Here is a 20,132-nt window from a genome sequence, read left to right as displayed (position 1 = left end):
GTAGAAAATGAGGTTTTATGGGGACCTGGGAACGGATTATTCTCATTTTAATGGTTTCCTATGGAAAATTAATTTTTGGGATACACACTTTTCGCCTTGCACCCTCTGTCTGGAATTAAGTTTTATTGGGATTTATTGGGAAGTTCATAAACCAAGGTATCGCTGTATAAGCAAATTTAAGTGATACATTAGTAAAGTATCGTACATTAGTAAAACAGTCTTCTTGACTTATATATATTTATATATATACTTATTATACACCTGGACGTCCCATGTTATAATCACCAACGTGATGGAAGGACTGCTACAATGTGTCCTTTTTTTCGGTCAGGGGCGTTCCTTCAGTGACGTAGGGTGAGGACTCGTCACAACTCAAAAACAAGACTTCCGGAATATTCAACGTGAGTCTTAAAACGTAAAATATAGCTATATGCGGTGGAATCTTTTTAAAATACGCTCAGTAGAAGTCATTTGAAGCCATTTTACAAATCATGGACACAACTTGTCCGGAGACGTCGGTTGTCCTTTAAGTGATACATTAGTAAAACTTCTTGACCTAAATACCACGCCCCATGTTACAATCACCAACATCCATAAGCCAAAAGAACATATACAGGACAGTTTATTTCTTTAATTACAATCCAATAGCACATTTATTATACATGAAATAAGGTATATTTTGTGTCGTTTAAAGGCTTATATAGTGGAACATTATGTTTTATGGGGACCTGGGAACGGATTATTCTCATTTCAATGGTTTCCTATGGGAAGTTAATGTTTGGAATACACACTTTTCGCCTTACACACACTTTCTGGGAACCAATTAAGTGCGTGAGACAAGGTATCACTGTATTACACCATCAAGACTGTAATCCAACTGTATTTGGAAGCGACTAAACTGAGACAGATGAACAAAACAGAACAGTGGCGTGACTCTGGAAAAGATCCAAAACCTTCACGGGTGTTGAAATGTTCACCTGTATTTGCGAGGCGTGCAGGTCCATGGTGATGATGTGGTCAGCGCCTGACACGGACAGCATGTTGGCCACCAACTTTGCAGAGATGGGGGCGCGGCTCTGCAATAAAAACCCATCTGTTTAGTCACAAGCAAAAAAAAAAAAAAAAAGATTTGACTGTCTGTCAAGCATGACTTGAGGCTAAAAATACCACAAGCATCTCTTGACATTTCCACTTCCGAATAATATGAGGTGCATGTGATGTGTCAATTTAAGAACAATCGGGATGGAAAAAAAATAGACATCTATTTAAAGGACAACCGACACCTACGAACAAGTTGCGTCCATAATTTGTAAAATCACTTCAAATGACTTCTACTGAGCGTATTTTACAAAGATTCCACCGCATATAGCTATACAGTGAGACCTCAACTTACGAACTTAATTGGTTCCCAGACAGAGTGTGTAAGGTGAAAAGTGTGTATCTCAAAATAAAAATTCCCATAGGAAACCATTAAAATTGGTATAATCCGTTCCCGGGTTTCCATAAAATATACTTTTCAACTAAATAAGCCTTAAAACTACACACAACATACCTTAGTCTGTGTATAATAAATGTACTATTGTATTGTAATGAAAGAAATACACTGCATTGTATCATAAAGTCACTTTATTTACATTTTTGATGGTCATTTATGGCTTGATGGAATGGCGTTGGAGGTCGAAGGTCAAAGGGAATTGCTGTTTGGAAAGAGAGGCGCATTACATGACGACTATAATTAAAGAAATAAAATGTGCTCTAAAATTAATTTTAATTGACCTTTTTGATGGTCGTTGATGGCTTATGGAAGGAGAGTCACCTTCCATAAGGACTGTTGGTAACTTAACTTCTGGTGCTGTTCGGTCGTGTGCTTCCGCCGAAGATCACTCCGCCAGCCGTGGTTGGTGTGTATTATGAAAATAGTGCTTATTATAAGGTTTAGTTTTCATAAATTTGACGTTTGTAAGTTGAGGTGTTTGTAAGTTGAGGTCTCACTGTATTTCACGTTTTAAGACTGGCGCTGAATATTCAGGAAGTCTTGTTTTTGAGTCGATGATGATGCCCGAAGTGACGTCACGGAGGGAACGCCCCTGACCGAGAAAGCGACACACAATGTATTTTGGATACTTTTTTTTCGCCTGAAAACACCGGGTGGATCGTGGAAAGAGAGCTATATTAATGGAGCAAACCGATCGGACAAACATCCACTTTCCACCGTGTCATTTGTTACTCTGTAGCGCTGTCGGAGCTCTCTCTCTTGTCTCAACATCTCTGATGTTCGTGTGTTGTTCAAATTGTGCCGCTGACTCTTTTCTGTGTGTGCGTAAAACCTGTCTGTCTTCTACCACGGATTTTAACCAATCACGCGGGGCTTTATGGCTCTTATCCCGTGTAGTGTATAGTGTCCTTTTTGAAAGGCGCTTAGAAATATAATTATTTTAATAAATTAAAAATTATTATTATTATATATAAGCAGTTTCATATACTGGACGGAACGCAGCTTGTGCGCCATCTTGTGCATTTTTTGGGCTGCTACATCGGAGTCCAGATCTTCATCGATTTCATCGCTTGCAGATGGCTCGAATTGATCCGGAAGGACTTCTTTAATCGATTCCAAACATGTATGCTTTCCTCTTCAGAACTATTTGAATCATATTCATAACTGGATGAGTAACAAGAAAGCATCGTCTCCGAATCTGACCTTTCTGAAGCCATTGTTTTGATTCTGGAGCAAGGCAGTTTGTGAAGGAGTATCCCTGCGTGACGTCACGAACAAGGGGGCGGGACTTTCTGAATTTACCCAGTTCTGAGCTCATTTTGTGGCAGTTTTGGGACACTTTTAAGTCATTTTGGGGTGTTTTGCATTTGACTAAAAATATCAGCCTGCGTGTTTTGGGTATTTTAGATGCTATAAAACGTTTTTCTGATGTCAGTTAGGAAACAAAAAAATGCTGTCGGTTGTCCTTTAAACATGAAAGTTTCACAATCACAAGCAATGGGTTGTGCAATATGAATCAGGCTTGCAACCAAAGCAGGTGAGAGCAGCACAACAACAACAAAAAAAATCCAAACAAACCCAAAAGTAGCATTGAGTGAATGCATGGAGATGACCGCAGGGCTGTCGTCATGACGTCAGATGGCAAACAGCATGGACGGAGAAAATTAGACAGATGTCCCTCACCCCCACCTTGTCCTTCTTGTCCTGGCGTGCGTAAGGAAAGCAAGGGATGACGGCAGTCACTCTGGAGGCTGACGCAATCTTGCAGGCGTTGATCATGATGAGGAGCTCCATCAAATTGTCGTTAATCTCCCCGCAACCACTCTGAACGATGTAGACGTCTTCACCTCGTACACTCTCACCTATCTCCACGCTTTAAAAAAAAAAAGGGGGGGGGGTTCACAAAGGTGACAAGAACAAACATCACTTAGCAGCAAAGAGCTAAGCAAACACGCAGTAGCGGGAGGCAGAATAAACAATAGGTAGGCGTCACATTTGCTGGGATAAAGCTTACTGGAAAACTCTTTGGGGAAGTTATTTGATACGAAACTGTCGGTCGGACACTGTGGACAAAGACTCGAACACAGAAAGATTGTCTTTTACTGCCGGCAGGAGACGTAGCCATTCATGACAGACGCCTAAATTCTGCAGCCCTCTGCCAAGCTATTTATTGAGAGTACAGTGAGACCTCAACTTACGAACTTGATTGGTTCCCAGACAGAGTGTGTAAGGCAAAAAGTGTATCTCCAAAAAAAAAAATTCCCATAGGAAACCATTAAAATGGGAATAATCCGTTCCCAGGTCCCCATAGAACATAATTTTCTACTTTCTAATCCTTAAAAATACACAAAATATACCTTATTTTATGTATAATAAATGTGCTATTGTATTGTAATGAAAGAAATACACTGCATTGTATCATAAAGTCACTTTATTTACATCATTTATGGCTTGATGGAATGGCGTTGGAGGTCAATGGGAATTGCTGTTTGGAAAGAGAGGCGCATTACATGAGGACTGTAATTAAAGAAATAAACTGTGCTGTAAAAGAAAGTTTTATTGACCTTTTTGATGGTCGTTGATGGCTTATGAAAGGAGAGTCACCTTCCATAAGGACTGTTGGTAACTTAAGCTATGGTGCTGTTCGGTCGTGTGCTTCCGCCGAAGATCACTCCGCCAGCCGTGGTGGGTGTGTATTATGAAAATAGTGCTTATTATAAGGTTTAGTTTTCATAAATTTGACGTTTGTAAGACAAAAAGTTTGTAAGTTGAGGTGTTTGTAAGTTGAGGTCTGACTGTATATGCAAATTAGTAAAACAGTTTTCTTGATTAGAATACCACACCCCTTGAGTTCTAAGCAGGAACAGCTGTAAGCAATAAAAAAATTGTCTTATCCATGAGGTGATAAATTTGTAACCTGGCTAATGAGCTCTTCCTGTGAAGCAGTTTCAAGTCGTAAAATACTTCTGTGAAAAAGGAGTTTCCCAAGTCCTAAATTCTATCCAAGGCCAGATATCCGAGATGAAGATGACGGTTTAACAGGCTGTCTGTTGACCTCAGATTGACCCCAGGTTTCTCTGTGCTTCAATTGTGTACTCCAGTCACACATGTTCACTAAGCATATAACAGCATGAAACTTTTAAATATGATAATTTCTTATTCTGTCTAATCTCTATCAGAAATTTAAGAAGCAAATAGACTCTTTGTCCTCACTAGTTAAACAATTCATCAGATTAGTAAAATGAGTTTAATCCTAGTTGGTTATTTTTTTAATATTTCCGCACACTTGTCGGAGAGTTACATGTAACTATTATAACGATCCTACGATGTCATATAAATAACAGCTAGCTTGCTAACAGCCTATTAGCTGGCTTGCTAACCGGCTATTAGCTGGCTTGCTAACCGGCTATTAGTTGGCTTGCTAACCGGCTATTAGTTGCTTGCTAACTGGCTATTAGCGGTCTTGCTAACTGGCTATTGGCTGGCTTGCGGACAAGCTATTCGCTGGCTGACTGGCTTTTAGGCTGGCTACCTGGCTATCAGCTGGCTAGTTAGATTTTGGCTGGCTAGCTATTGGCTAGTTATTCCGGGTTGAGTCTGCCGATGCTCACCCACAGAAAAAAAATAATCCAGTGACTGTAAAGTGTCCTTGAGAGTTCTGAAAGGTGCTTAGAAATGAAATGTATTATTATCAATACTATTACTATTGATATTATTATTACAGTAAAGTCTCGTTATATCGATACTATTTCTATGCACGCACGGAGGAAATTACATGCAAACAGGGTCGGATATATCGATAGTCTCGGTTATATCGATATTTTTTCGGACTCCCTTGAATATCGATATAACGAGACTTTACTGTATTATATCAATACAGTGATATCTCAGTTTACAAATGCTAATTACGTTTTATGGGGACCTGGGAACCGATTATTCTCATTGTTAATGGTTTCTTATGGGAAATAAATGTTTGGCAGACGAACTTTTCGCCTTACACTTACTTTCTGGGAAACAATTAAATTCGTAAACTGAGGTATCACTGTACCATGCCTGTGTGACTATTGATACTACTTAAGTACTACAATCGAACTAACAGTTCTAGTCGCATTAAATTGTCAAAAAATGCACAGTTACTACTAATTACAACAGAATGTATGATTACATTTATATTAAGCGGGTATTTATCTATCTCAATGTTGCATTCGTCGGCCAAAAGCGGACAACTTAACTCGTAACTCGAGACAGACTCATTCTACAAGTGCTCAGAATTGCTTTATTCGTGAGCATAACGAGCGCACGAGTACACATGCGACTTCAAGCGGGTCTTAGAAATAGCAAATAATAATAATTATTATTAATTAATAATAGCAAATAAAAGTAATAATTGAGTATTTGCTCAAGGATATGATGTAACAGGAGAGACCAAATGAACGGAGGTCCTATCGACACATGCGCGATTATTTTTAAGGGGGGGGGGGGGCATCACGTTAGCTATGCTACATTGGCGCAGTTAGCTAGCAAGTTCATTGCAAATTGGTAGTCGTAAAATAGAACAACTGCGACGATACACTCACCATGTTTCTTGGTTGCTAAATTTTTTCGTGACCACCTTCCCCAGTTCCAGACCGAGGCGGTCGGCTATCTTTTGAGACAGGTCTGGGTGTGAGCTACCGCTAAATATTTTAATGTTTGGCATTTTGTTGTGATCCAGGGCGTCTAAACAGGTCACGGAAAAGATCGGATTAGTAATGCAAATAAAATAGGTCAGCAGAATCAAATGATTAAAACTTGTTTAGCGACTCTTACCGATGTATAATATTGACCAACAAGCCTCCTCTCATTCAACGCATCACGCGTGCGACTCTTCCTCTACGAGAATGTCGCACGCTTTCCCTTACGGCTGATGGTGATGACGTCACATTGGAGGCGTCAACGGTAAATGATGCATTGAATGCACTCGGACTTTGGAAGCTCGTGACATATAATCGTTCATTCATTTTCCGAACCGCTTTCTCTTCGCCGGGGGGTGCTCGTTGAGTCGGTGATTGTACAATTCAGAGAAAAGCAGCACACTTAGTGATTAAAAAGTATTTTAACCTTGTTTATACAATACATGTTGATTTATATAGCAATTTAACTAGGGATGTGACAAATTTTTTCAATAATAATTCATCACACATTTTCTAATATCATAATAAAGTGCATTTAAATAGCTTTCAAATGATGTATAGATTATTGTTCCATGACAAATAATAAGGCAATAATGGAATTTTAAATTTTCGAAATATGAGGGGATTTTCTGCCTGTTAAAAAATGAAAATCTGTGACCGAGTTCTTTATAACAGTTTAAACGTTCATAACTTTCTTAATTTTTAGCAGATCGTAACGAGTAAGGTACAATTGGAAAGCGTTTTGAAATTATAAACAAGAACAAACAAAAACACAAAATATAAATTAGCAAACATCAACGATCGAATGCAGGCAGATTTTCGTCAGAAATCAAAAATGACTGACACTGAATACTAGGAAAGAAAAGTGCGAGCTCTAGAAATATATATGCTAATGCTTCTTTTTGCTTAAAACTTGGCAGTTCGTGAGAAAAATATATATGCTACCACTACTATGTGTTATAAAAATACAATTTACTAAACTTTATAAACTGTAGTGTTGTAAAAAGAGCGTTCACAAATTGTGTTCCATGAAAATTTGGAAACAAGGAATTTCTCGTTTGATATCATGTGGCGATAACTGTTGAGTTAAAACCATAAAGACTTAATACCACTACTACTACTACTACTACTACTACTACTACTACTACTACTACTACTACTAATAATAATAATAATAATAATAATAATAATAATAATAATAATAATAATAATAATAATAATAATATAATAATAATAATAATAATAATAATAATAATAATAATAATACATTTAATTTATAATCGCTTTTCAAAACTCTCAAGGTTACTTTACAGTCACAGGATAAGTTTTTGTGCGGGTGAGCAGCGGCAGCCACAAGCGCCAGCGTTCACTCAACCCAGAATAACTCAAATAGATAGAAAGCTAACTAGTTAGCTAATGGATAGCTTTTAGCTAGCTCGCTAACTAACTAGATAACTTAGACATTGTATAACCAATTAAAGAATAAATCCAGATAATTCGAAAAAGTTCACATTTTTCTTTTTTTTTCTGGCAACAGTCTTTAAAAGCATCTCCACAAATTCGAACCAGATATTGAGGAGTTGGAATGAGTTTTCCTGATTGGCTCAATCTATGAGGCACGGGTCTTATCTTGATAACATCAAGTATAACAGAAGCCTCGAGTACAAACTGTTGTCCACACAATAGGGATGATTCAGAGTGGATTTAGAACAAACTCATCAACATTCTTTCTGGAATAACCGGAGGGTGTCGAAGTTTGAAACGATCTGAATAGCATTTCAGGTTCTCAGAAACAGATGCCAAACAAAACCCCATAATAAAAAAAGATTTCCAAGACCAAAAAAGTGTACCAACAAATTACAGTGATACCTTGGCTTACAAACTTAATTGGCTCCCAGACAGAGTGTTTAAGGCGAAAAGTGTGTATCCCAAAAAATAATTTCCCATAGGAAACCATTAAAATGAGAATAATCCGTTCCTTGATGAGGAACGTAGCTTTCTTCTTTCACCATCTTGAGGAATGATCCCTTGGAGGTGCTTTCTCTGCAATAATTTTACCTAGTTCCTCATCAATTGTGTTCTGTTTAGCTGGTTTGATAGCTTTTTGCATCAAGTGTACAGATGGCTTGTGCGGGTTATTTGTGGCGCCTGATTGATGGGAATTTTAACCTTGCAGTCTCCACTCTTCCTTTGAACTATCAAAGTTGAAACAAGTCCAAATTTCACTGTTTTCTATGCATTTTATCACTCTCTCTCTCTGTCGTCTGCCTGTCTCTTTAATGTTTAACCCTTCCCCCCTTACTGCTGAGTTCTTGACCAATCACGTGGCTTTAACCAAAGACCGGGGGCGGGGAATAGAGGAAAGAACAGTCGGCTGCCATTTTCTTGTGAGGAGAATGGGCTCGTTCACGAACGACACATCACTCAATGTGGCACTCTGTGTGTCTTCCATAAAATAGTGCGTATACCAAGGTAAAATTTCCATAAATGTAATGTTCGTAAACCGAAAAGTTCGTAAGCCAAGGGTTTCGTAAACCGAGGTAACACTGTACATTCATGAAAAGCACTTATAAAAAGCAAGGAGATTGTTTAATCAAGAAAATCAAATAAATGTAAAGATCCAATTTCAGGTAAAAAACAAAAACAAAGCTAAATGACCAAACCAGATAGTACTTGAAACAATACGGGTACTCAAGAAACACAATCAACTTTGACAAAAAGTCTCGAAAATTATCATTTGTACAAGAGCAAGCTAGGTTAACAGTACAATAATCCGACAAACTGCAGCGAGGTTGTTAGTCCTTGAAAACATGGCTCAATGATGAAAACAGTGAATTAACGGCAAAACATTTGCAACAAATCCTTAAAAACTCTGTTTTATTTAACTCATTCACAAATTTATTCAGGAATTAATAATATGACGTAGAGCGCCATTCCCGAATTTGTTAGGGTTTGTTTTTTTTTTCTTGTTTGGATGCCGATAAAACGCAAAATTATCCAAAACGTAATTTCAGGAGCAAAACAACTATACAGAAAAAAAGTCAGACCTCGATCGTGGGCTACCGGAAATTCGATTCCCAGTTCCAAGTCGATGGCAAAGGGTGTCGTGTTAAAAAATGTCAATGTGCTTATTAGTAATATATATTTATATATGTTAATGCACACCGCACTCGAATCATCCTGTCAGTGTCACTTTCACAGAAAGTATTAAAAAATATTGAACGATGCTTTTAACTTGTTAGCCTCACCGGAAATCGTGGGCGTTCAGCTGTTTGTAAATGGCCCCTTGGAATTAGAGCTGTCGCGATATATCTTTTATTATTCTAATTATCAGTCAAAATTAGTTTCGCGTGCAATTTCATCGATGACACTGGCAAAGAATGGCAATCTGGAGGACCGAGAGGAGCATTTTAAAAGGGTACGCCTGAGCTACGATAGTTAATAGGCTGCAAAGGTGTGTCGCACCTGGTCTCCCACGAAGGTAGGCAATAATTTCCTTTTAACAAACTTCAAATCTTGTGTCTCCTTAATTGTTCTTTTCACCTTTTTTGGGCCTGTTATGGCCGTTGCCCATCATGTCTTGCGGTAATGCGCGAAACGAGTCGATTGTGGGAGGATTATTGGGCTAAAAGTAGAATATCGGTCCAAAATGTTTGGGCATTCCGAGTGTAGATTGGAGAATTACGTGGCGTTTTCTTTAAAGGACAACCGACAACCGGACAAGTTGTGTTCATAATTTGTAAAATGGCTTCAAATGACTTCTACTTAGCGTATTTTACAAAGATTCCACCGCATATAGCTATAGTTTACGTTTTAAGACTCGTGCTGAATATTCAGGAAGTCTTGTTTTTGAGTTGGTGACGAGTCCGTACGTGACGTCACTGAAGGAACGCCCCTGACCGAAAAAAAGACACATTGAAGCAGTCCTTCCATCACGTCAATGTATTTTGCTGTACTTGTTTGATCTGAAAATGTCATGTTGCATCAAAAAGAGCCAGAAGAGGGCGACCAAGATCCATATAAGGAATTTATCAGCCTGTGGAAACGGGCTGATTAAGTCCTCACAGGAGCTTGGACGCCATTTTCTGCCTCTTTTTGGGTGATCCATTTCCCCCCAATGTTGCCTCAAAATGGCGCGGAATAAATTATATAATCAATTTCAAACATGTATGCTTTCCTCTTCAGAACTATTTGAATCATATTCATAACTGGATGTGTCACAAGAAAGCATATTCTCCGAATCTGAAGACATTGTTTTGATTCACAAGCAATGCAAGACGTCTTGGTGTGACGTCACGAACTGGGGGCGGGACTTTCTGAAAATGCCCAATTTGCAGCTCATTTTTTTGCAGATTTTGGACACTTTAAGTCATTTTTATTCTGGTGTTTTGCATTTGACTAAAAATATCATACTGCGTGTTTTGGGTATTTTAGATGCTATAAAACGTTTTTTTTTTTTCTGGTGTCAGTTAAAAAACAAAAAAGTGACGTCGGTTGTCCTTTAAAGGTATGTTTACAATAAATTTGACAAGGGAGCATTTGTGGTTGATACTTCCTTAATTTAAAAAAAAACCTTTGAAACTTCGCAACAATGTTTTTATTTTATTTTTGGCGAAAAATCGGGCAGGCAACTTTATGGAAACTTTTCAGAGTTGTCTGCCCGGGTGCCCGCTGCCATTTTGTCATGAGTTTCAGACACTGGATATACTACATATATATATAGTGCCGATACTACCAGTAAGACTTTAGTTCGCTGAAGAACCAAAAAAATAGCAGAAAGTAAAAACAACCACATACAAAAAAAACAAAAACACTGCATTTGCCACCTGGATAACTGAAAATGTTGTACAGTAACATACCTGTCAACCTCCACGGCTCCTTGCCCTTACAAACTGTCGTATTTTCCCTTACAAAATACACAATAATCGTACACCATATATATATTTTCAAACGTGTTTATTTATGTAGTTTAACATGTTATATTGTGCAGTGATACCTTGGCTTACGAACTTAATTGGTTCCCAGAAAGAGTGTGTAAGGCGAAAAGTGTGTATCCCAAAAATTAATTTCCCATAGGAAACCATTAAAATGAGAATAATCCATTCCTAGGTCCCCATAAAATATAATTTTCTACTTTTTTTAAGCCTTAAAACTACACAAAATATACCTTATTTTATGTATAATAAATGTTCTATGGTACTATAATTAAAGAAATAAACCTTACTGGATAATAAAGTAGTTTTATTTACCTTTGTGATGGTCGTTGATGGCTTGATGGAATGGAGTGGCAGCTACTTTCACGTCTTTATTTGCAAGCAACACAATAGGAATATTCCACACCTTTCTTCGAAGCTTGTATCAAGCCCTCGTATCGATTCCGTGGCGCACTCGTTTGACTTGATTGATTTGCCGTTTCGTGATAGTCGGTGCATACCGGATGGTACCCATAATGGATAAATTTGCGTTTTTTCCAGACAGATTTTCTTGTTCGTCGTACACGTCTTAAAATGCATAATAAACATACTTTGTACGGCAAAATTGTACAGGTTGACAGGTGTTCAGTAATTACATCTGTTTAAGCTCTCCATCGTACACGGAGTGGTCCATCGATGAGAAGGTTTCTTTAGCCGCCATCTGTACTTCTTTGAAGGTGTCGGGACGTTTCGTTTATTATCCAAGAAGCTTCGTCAGCGAACTAAAATTTGCTGGTAGTTTTCGTTTGTCAGTGAACTAAAATTTGCTGGTAGTTTTTAGTTCATATATTAATGACCATCACAAAGGTAAATAATACAACTTTATTATAACTACAATTTATTTCTTTAATTACAATCCAAGAGTACAATTATTATACATAAAATAAGGTATATTTTGTGTAGTTTTAAGGCTTACTTCGTAGAAAATTATGTTTTATGGGGACCTGGGAACGGATTATTCTCATTTTTAATGGTTTCTTATGGGAAATAAATGTTCAGCAGACTAAGTTTTCGCCTTACAAACACTTTCTGGGAACCAATTAAGTTGGTGAGCTGAGGCATCACTGTACTTCTTTTTTTCAAAAATTGAGAATTAATATGAGAAGTGTGGCGATTGCACGTCTTGAAACAATGTCCGATGTACATATGAGGTCTGCACATTTGTTCATTTGTGTAAACAAAAGTGACACACAAAGATTTCAGACACTGTTCATTTTATTAAAATACATAGAAAACTACTTTGTGTGATTTTTTTTTTATATACTTCCTAGATTGCACAATGTACAACAGCGCACAGAAAGCAAGTTTATACCGCCGCGTGACAACCTAACATGACAAAGAGACTCTCTGAAAAGCATCATAAAACTAGTGCAGGCTCAATGAATATTTCGGCAAATGATGAGATCGAAAAAAAAAAACACTCAATTACACAAGAGTTCAACTTGAGTATTGATTTTAGAAGCTGTGCAAAGTTCTATTCATCTTATGCCATTGCGTGTTGAAAACCAAGATCGTATTTTACAGTACAGTATAAGGTGATTCTTTCACAGTTGCGAAAAACATCGCTGTAATTGAGCCCAAATAGCCATTTACATTGAACCGGCTCATTGTATGACTGAGTAGCGAGATGCAAGTGACCTAATGAAGCAAAATGGTGTCAAAATGGACACGTATTAAAGGACAACCGACACATTTTTTTTTTGTTTCCTAACTGATATCAGAAAAACATTTTATAGCATCTAAAATACCCAAAACACGCAGGCTGATATTTTTTCGTCAAATGCAAAACACCAATAAAAAAAATGACTTAAAGTGTCCCAAAACTACTTCAAAATGACTGCGGAGATGCCAAGTTTCAGAAAGTCCCCGCCCCCTTGTTCGTGATGTCACGCCGGGATACTCCTTCACAAACTGCCTTGCTCCAGAATCAAAACAATGGCTTGAGAGAATTCAGATTCGGAGAAGATGCTTTCTTGTTACTCATCCAGTTATGAATATGATTCAAATAGTTCTGAAGAGGAAAGCATACATGTTTGCAATCGATTAAAGAAGTCCTTCCGTATCAATTCGGGCCATCTGGACCCCAATAATAATAATAATCATCATCATCATAATAATCATAATAATAAAAATAATATGTCTACTACTACTAATAGTAATAATAATAAGAGTAATACTACTACTAATTCTAATACTAATACTTATATTAATTCTAATACTAATACTTATACTGATACTAAGAGTAAGACTAATAGTTATACTAATAGTAATACTAATACTAGCAATACTAGTAATACTAGCAATACTAGTAATACTAATACTAATACTACTAAATACTAATACTACTAGATAATAATAATAATAATAATAATAATAATAATAATAATATGCCTACTACTACTAAGACTAATAGTTATACTAATAGTAATACTAGCAATACTCGTAATACTAATACTAAGGCTAATAAAAAAGACTAATACTAATACTACTAAATACTAATACTACTAGATAATAATAATAATAATAAAAATAATATGCCTACTACTACTAAGATTTAAGACTAATAGTTATACTAATAGTAATACTAATACTAGCAATACTAGTAATACTAATACTAATACTAAAACTAATACTAAGACTAAGACTAATACTACTAAATACTAATACTACTAAATAATAATAATAATAATAATAATAATAATAATAATGTAGCGCCCAGGAAATGCACAAGATCCATTGGAACTGAGCTGATTTTTCCGCTGGGAATTTGTGTAAACTTACACCTTCTTTATGCGCGTTACCGCAAATTGGCTGCGACACACAACGATTCACCATCGCGTTATTTATGTCGTTTTCCTTCTAATTTCACCATCAACACTGTGTTTTCAGACGAAAAAAACGTATCCAAAATGCATTGTGTGTCGCTTTCTCGGTCAGGGGCGTTCCCTCCGTGACGTCACATCAGGCATTGTCATCAACTCGAAAACAAGATTTAATGAATATTCAGCGCAGGTCTTAAAACGTAAAATCTAGCTATACGCGGTGGAATCTTTGTAAAATACGCTCAGTCGAAGTCATTTGAAGTCATTTTACAAATTATGGACGCAACTTATCCGGAGGTGTCGGTTGTCCTTTAAGTATAATGAGGGTACACCTTCTCATTCGGATGTTATTATACAGAGGAAAGGCGTGTTGTTTAGATCTCTGCTACATTGCAGGTGTGCACATACCTACAGGATCGGACTGACTCTGTGTCATATGTTGTAGTTGTCTCTCAATATCCAACTCTGTCATTTTTTGTCTGTGCAACATACTCAACAGAAATGTCATATTTTCATTTCAACATTTAGCTCCATATACCGACATGGAACCATTTAACCAACCGTTGTTTTAAACTATGGGTGTCAAACTAATATTTGCCGCAGACCACGTTGGTTTCCTATCGAGGGCCGTTCTGAATTTGGGGGAATCATTAGAATGTTGAATCTCCTCCACATATTACATACAGAACGCACAACAAATTAATGAATGGCTACAGTAATTTTCAAATCTGAAGTCAAGAATAATGACTGTTATCGGTGGTTTACATACGACAATTTGAAATTTTGGTTCGGACCTTAGCAAGCATGATGGCACTTGACATGTTTGATTTGCCTTCACGGGTTGAATAAAATAACGCAAAGGCCCAAATTTGGCCCCCGGGCCTTGACTTTGACACCTGTGCTTTAAACTATACACTCCACAGGACTCGCTGCTTGACAAAATCTCATATATGTGCATATATATATAACTATATATATAGACTTTACTGTATATAATTCTTTTAAATTACAGTAAAGTCTCGTTATATCGATATTCAAGGGAGTCCGAAAAAATATCGATATAACCAGGACTATCGATATATCCGACCCTGTTTGCATGTAATTTTCTCCGTGCGTGCATAGAAATAGCATCGATATAACCGGGACTATCGATATATCCGATATCGATATAACGAGACTTTACTGTATATATACAGTAAAGTCTCGTTACATCGATATTCTCAGGAGTCGGAAAAAATATCGATTTAACCGGAATATCGATATATCCGATCCTGCGGCATGTAAATTTTCTCCTTGCGTTCATAGAAATAGTATCGTAATAAGCAGTACTATCGATATAACCAACATCAATATAACGAGACTTTACTGTATATTTTTTGAAATATGCTTCTCCCCCCCCCCCATAAAATGTTGTATATATTACTTTCTATGCAGACGCAAGTCCAATTTACACTATATATAAAATATCGTGTGATATTGACATATTTGTTTTGATTATATACTGATGAGCGGATTAGCCCTGTTGAACTATTCTATTCATTTTGTGCATTTTGGTGTATCTTGACATTTCAGAGCAATATCCGCAAGGCCGCCCTCGGGCCTGTAAACATGGGATGGAACAGCTGCGTTGCAATCTTCATTGCGGACTATCCATTGCACATTCAGTCAAACTGTCAACAACAAATGAATACAGTGATACCTTGGCTTACGAACTTAATTGGTTCCCAGACAGTGTGTAAGGTTGAAAAGTGTGTATCCCAAAAAATTATTTCCCAGAGGATACCATTAAAATGAGAATAATCCGTTCCCAGGTCCCCATAAAATATAATTTTCTACTTTGTAATTTTCTAAGCCTTAAAACTACACAAAATATACCTTATTTCATGTATAATATTTGTGCTATGGTATTATAATTAAAGAAACAAACTGTACTGTATAATAGTGCTTTTATTTACCTTTGTAATGGTCGTTGATGGCTTGATGGAATGGAGTGGCCGGTTTCATCAGCATTAAACACTTGATGAGGAACGTAGCCTTCTTCTTTCACCATCTTGAGGAATGATCCCTTGTAGGTGCTTTCTCTGCGATAATTTTACCTAGTTCCTCATCATTTTTTTTTCTGTTTAGCTGGGTTGATAGCTTTTTGCATCAAGTGTACAGATGGCTTGTGCGGGTTATTTGTGGAGCCTGATTGATGGGAATTTTGACCTTGCAGTCTAGACTCTGCTTTTGAACTATCAAAGTTGAAACAAGTCCAAATTTCACTGTTTTCTGTCCATTTAGTCTCTCTCTGTCTCTTGCCTGTCTCTTTCATGTTTAAACCACCTCCCCTCACTGCTGCGTTCTTGACCAATCACGTGGCTTTAACAAAAGATGGGGGCGGGGATTAGAGGACAAAAAAATGTCAGCAGCCATTTTCTTTTTTGGATAATGGCTTCACTCTCTGTCTGTCTGTAACCCCCACCCCCTCACTGCTGCATTCTTGACCAATCACGTCGCTTTAATTGACGACTGGGGGCGGGGAATATAGGAGCACAACAAGCCGGCTGCCATTTTCTTTTAGGAGAACGGGCTCGTTCGCGAACGACACATCACTCATTGTGGCAGCTCCGTTTGTATCCCGAAAAATAGTTCGTAAGCCAAGGTAAAATTTTCATAAATTTAACGTTCCTAAACTGAAACGTTCGTAAGCCAAGGGGTTCGTAAACCGAGGTATTACTTTACAAAAATGAGCTTGTTTTCAATTGGCTCATCATCCCGCAAGAGTTGTCTTTACTTGGCAGGAAGAACTTTGATGGGTCGAGTGAGCGAGCTCATCTTATTGGTGTCGGAGGACACTTGAGGACTAACAGTTTTTGTCGGCAAGCTGCTTGAATGTCCCATCGATTCTTCCGCCGCACGAAGGAGCAACGTATAGTTAATAGCTACCTCCTCAACTTTTCTCAACAACTGCTGTCTTTGAGTCTCTGTACGAACCCCTCTGACCAGCTTGATGAAGGTCTGGGTTAACTCGCACAGCACTTGAAAGCTAGCCGTGACAACCGCTAGCATACACGTTGGGCTTTTTTCCACACTGGCCACTCGGCGACAGGACGCTCGGAATTCTTTGAAGTGCACTGCTAGTTCCTGCTTGTACTCCGCAATCCGCGAGGGCTGAAGACGACCCTCTCCCTCGGCTTGCGGACTGATATCACACTGACGCAAGATGGCGAGTAACTCGTTCGCATCTAACTGGGCATTTAGGAAGCCGTCAGGCAAGCTAAAGGATTTCCCTTGTAGCGCTTCAACCCGTGCCAAGCTGGCCTCTAGTGTGCCGCACGCTCGAAGGTCAATCTCTTGTGCCTGCGGCTCTTTCTCTACGTCTTCGTCTGCACTGCAGTCTTCAGCATGAAGGACCTGCAGGGTCTTGCTGACAACTGGAAATGTACTTGAGTTAAGCTCCATACCTGGAAGAACCTGAAGGGGAATCGTGTACGATAGCTCGTCCTTCTCACTGCTCTCATCCGCTGCTTCACATTTCCGGTAGCAGAAACAGAAGGAACAGCATCTATCCTTGTCTTCGCTGTCTTCGCTGGGTAACGTCAGCAGCATCTCGCCGCTCTCTTCTTTACTTTCGCACAGTAGCTCGTTGCTCTGAATATAAAAGACACCTTTTTTCCCCTTTGCGTCCGGCTGGTGAGACTGTGTATGAACCGGTTCCACTGGGGTTGGCAGCCTTAAACCTGTGGCACGGACTCGCTCCATCTCTTTCTCCAGACTCTTGGTTTTAGGCTTGACCTCTGCGTAAACAGGCGTGTTAGTACTGTTATCCAACTCTCCGATGCTGTATCGCCTTTGGAGCTTCTTGTTTTCTGATGCTTCAGCGTAGTTTGTTTCTGAGGTACAAGTGGGCAAGCAGCTGTCCCGCTCCCCCCGGGGCTCCCTCGACTCCAGGCTTATGGAGCGTATTCGTGCGGTCTTGACCTCTAAATTCTGAGTTTGCCTGGTAGGACCGTCACCGTGAGGTGTTTTGGAGTTTGTTGGGGGAGTCTTTGCGGTTGTTCTCTCCCTGCCTCTGTTTTGCGCTTCTGTTGCGGAGCCAACCGGCGTATCGGGTAGTCTCATACCCCGACACATTCTCTTACAGTCACAGCTTCGCCGCTGTTCTCTGGAGATACCCGGTGCTTTCAGGACAGGGCTGGTGCGTAGCTGGCAGGCACAAGGAGTCCCAGAGGGCACGGGTGAAGATCCTTGGGGCAAAAATTCTCCCTGCGAGGACTTGGGTTTCAGGAGCTCTTCTAAGAACTCCAACTCATACTGACGAACCTTTTGTAGCTGAGCCCTGCGCTCATCTGTTTCCCTTCTCATTCTCGCTGGGAACGTCGCCGAAAGCAAGTTCCTAATTGTCAAAAAGGGGGCACTGCGCTGGGGTTTCCCTTTTACACTGCCTTCTTTCTTTGATTCGTTACTTGGGAATGTACACACTCTCTCCAAAGAGGGACTCTGTGTTTTGTCTTCTAAATTCGGTAATGACTTTGCCGCACCTATCTGCGATTCCGAATGGGATTTGCCAAGGGCGCCATCTATTGTTCTATCAGCTCCTTCTTTTCTTTCCGATGTTGGAGTAAAGTGAGGAGAACACTTGGTCTGTACAGTCGGACGAGGTTTTGCCAAACTACACTCTACGCCCACTCTTACAGTATTTTCTTTGCTATTCGCCTGAAAGAGGCCTTTGGCGCGAAGTCGCTCATCATCCGTAGGGGATGAGGTTTGAAATACCACCACCTTCTGAACCTGCAGATCTTTCATCCGTAACTGGGGCCCAGGTTCCTGTTGGACTGGGCAGGTGCAAAAGAGATCATCAACTGGCAGAAATTCTGTCGAACTTGAAGGCTTCATGGTCTTGTTAGAGGCAGTCTCTGCGTCTTGGCACAGAGTTTGGGGAACGTTGGCTGAGGCAATCTTGTCCACGGGTAAGAGAACCAATGAGACTTTGTCTGTATTACGGAGTGGCGTCGACTTCTCCTTCGCGCTGTCGAGGAGATTTACCCTCCGTTTCTCCCCTGAAGTGCCGGATAGCTTTGGATCTTTAGTTACCGGGGCTACAGGCGAAACAGACGACACTTGAAGTTCTTCGGGTGATTTAAGGAGGGGATCAGCGATGCTTGCTTTAGTAGAGGCAAACTTTGCTTTCACTTCTGGTGTCTGTTCATTCGGAATGGGATCTTGATTGCCTCTCTGTTCTGTGGCAACATTGACAATCCCAGGGTCTTGACTGGGACTGACTTTAAAGGGAACAGTCTTACTGAGGATTACTTGCTTGGGAGGACACCCTGCACGGATCTGACACAGGGGAAATGCCCCTGTTCCAATTGTCTTTGCTGTGCAGCCAGGAATAGCAAGCGGAAAATCCCGGCGGTGCAGACGGCTTTCTTTATTGATATGGTGTGTGAGCAGGTAGGCTTGGTTTTGGTTTTGTTTCATTGCTGAGACCATCTCAGAAACATCTGTCAGTTCAGAAGAATTGGTTTCATGTCCTGAATCCAACGATGACTCTGGTGTAATCGCAGCCAGGACAATAAGCCCTGAGGAGTAAGACACAAGCGTATTAGTGGGATGATCATGATGCCATCGAGAATAGATGCTGCGATGAAATGCAACTATTAAAAGTGAATTTTATTATTCAAGCAGATATTTCAGCAAAAACCTTTCTCGAAAATCCTTTCAGGATTTAGTTTTTACCACCTTCGGAGATCGCTGCATTATGGATCTTTTGGGGCCAAGATCGAGAATTAAGCCTTTTTTGTGCAATGGTAACATTGCTTGACAAATGTGCCGAGACAAACCAGTAGGATATTCTAAGTACAACGTTATCATCAGTTGGATGACTTTTGCAGGGAGTTGTGTTACCAACCGTTGTGGCTTATTCAGACATTTGTCTTCTGTTCTCATTTTCGATGAGGTTCAGTTTGTCACAAATTTGTCAAAGTTTTACTCTTAATCAATGATTCCACCCTTTATCATGTGTTTTTGCTCTCACAGATTTCCCTACCATGTCACGAATGCGAACAAGGGATGTTATGCAGTGTGATAATCAGATTTCTGTTGCCTAGGTGGGGACTAGGGATGTCCAACTCGGGTCATCCAGAGCCCTAATCCAGCATTTTTTAAATTTAAATGTTTCCTACTT

General features: G+C 39.2%; 2 protein-coding genes across 11 annotated transcripts in view; both read right to left on the bottom strand.

Moving 5' to 3' along the window:
- The window catches only part of prps1b (phosphoribosyl pyrophosphate synthetase 1B), a 12,540-nt gene extending 6,154 nt beyond the window's left edge, over nt 1-6,386 (bottom strand). Inside the window, exons 1-4 of one of the 2 annotated variants that reach the window (XM_088991127.1) lie at nt 6,305-6,386; nt 6,073-6,214; nt 3,179-3,368; nt 978-1,076 (exon numbers count right to left, since the gene is read on the bottom strand). In XM_088991127.1, coding sequence (XP_088847253.1) covers nt 978-1,076; nt 3,179-3,368; nt 6,073-6,194 — 411 coding nt within the window. In that variant the 5' untranslated portion in view covers nt 6,195-6,214; nt 6,305-6,386. The remainder of the gene's footprint in view (nt 1-977; nt 1,077-3,178; nt 3,369-6,072; nt 6,215-6,304) is intronic. The other variant, XM_088991128.1, reaches the window with a different exon arrangement.
- A 7,439-nt stretch (nt 6,387-13,825) lies between these two features.
- Nucleotides 13,826-20,132, bottom strand: part of frmpd3 (FERM and PDZ domain containing 3) — an 82,064-nt gene continuing 75,757 nt past the window's right edge. For all 9 annotated transcript variants that reach the window (XM_088991121.1, XM_088991123.1, XM_088991118.1 and 6 more), the window contains one exon: nt 13,826-19,527. In XM_088991121.1, the coding sequence (XP_088847247.1) occupies nt 16,736-19,527 (2,792 nt within the window). In that variant the 3' untranslated portion in view covers nt 13,826-16,735. The remainder of the gene's footprint in view (nt 19,528-20,132) is intronic.

The sequence above is a fragment of the Hippocampus bargibanti genome, linkage group LG02 (assembly GCF_051943395.1).
Source record: "Hippocampus bargibanti isolate YZ-2025 linkage group LG02, ASM5194339v1, whole genome shotgun sequence".
Lineage (NCBI taxonomy): Eukaryota > Metazoa > Chordata > Actinopteri > Syngnathiformes > Syngnathidae > Hippocampus > Hippocampus bargibanti.
The sequence above is the reverse complement of the archived record's forward strand: the minus strand, read 5'-3'. Positions and strand labels throughout refer to the sequence as shown.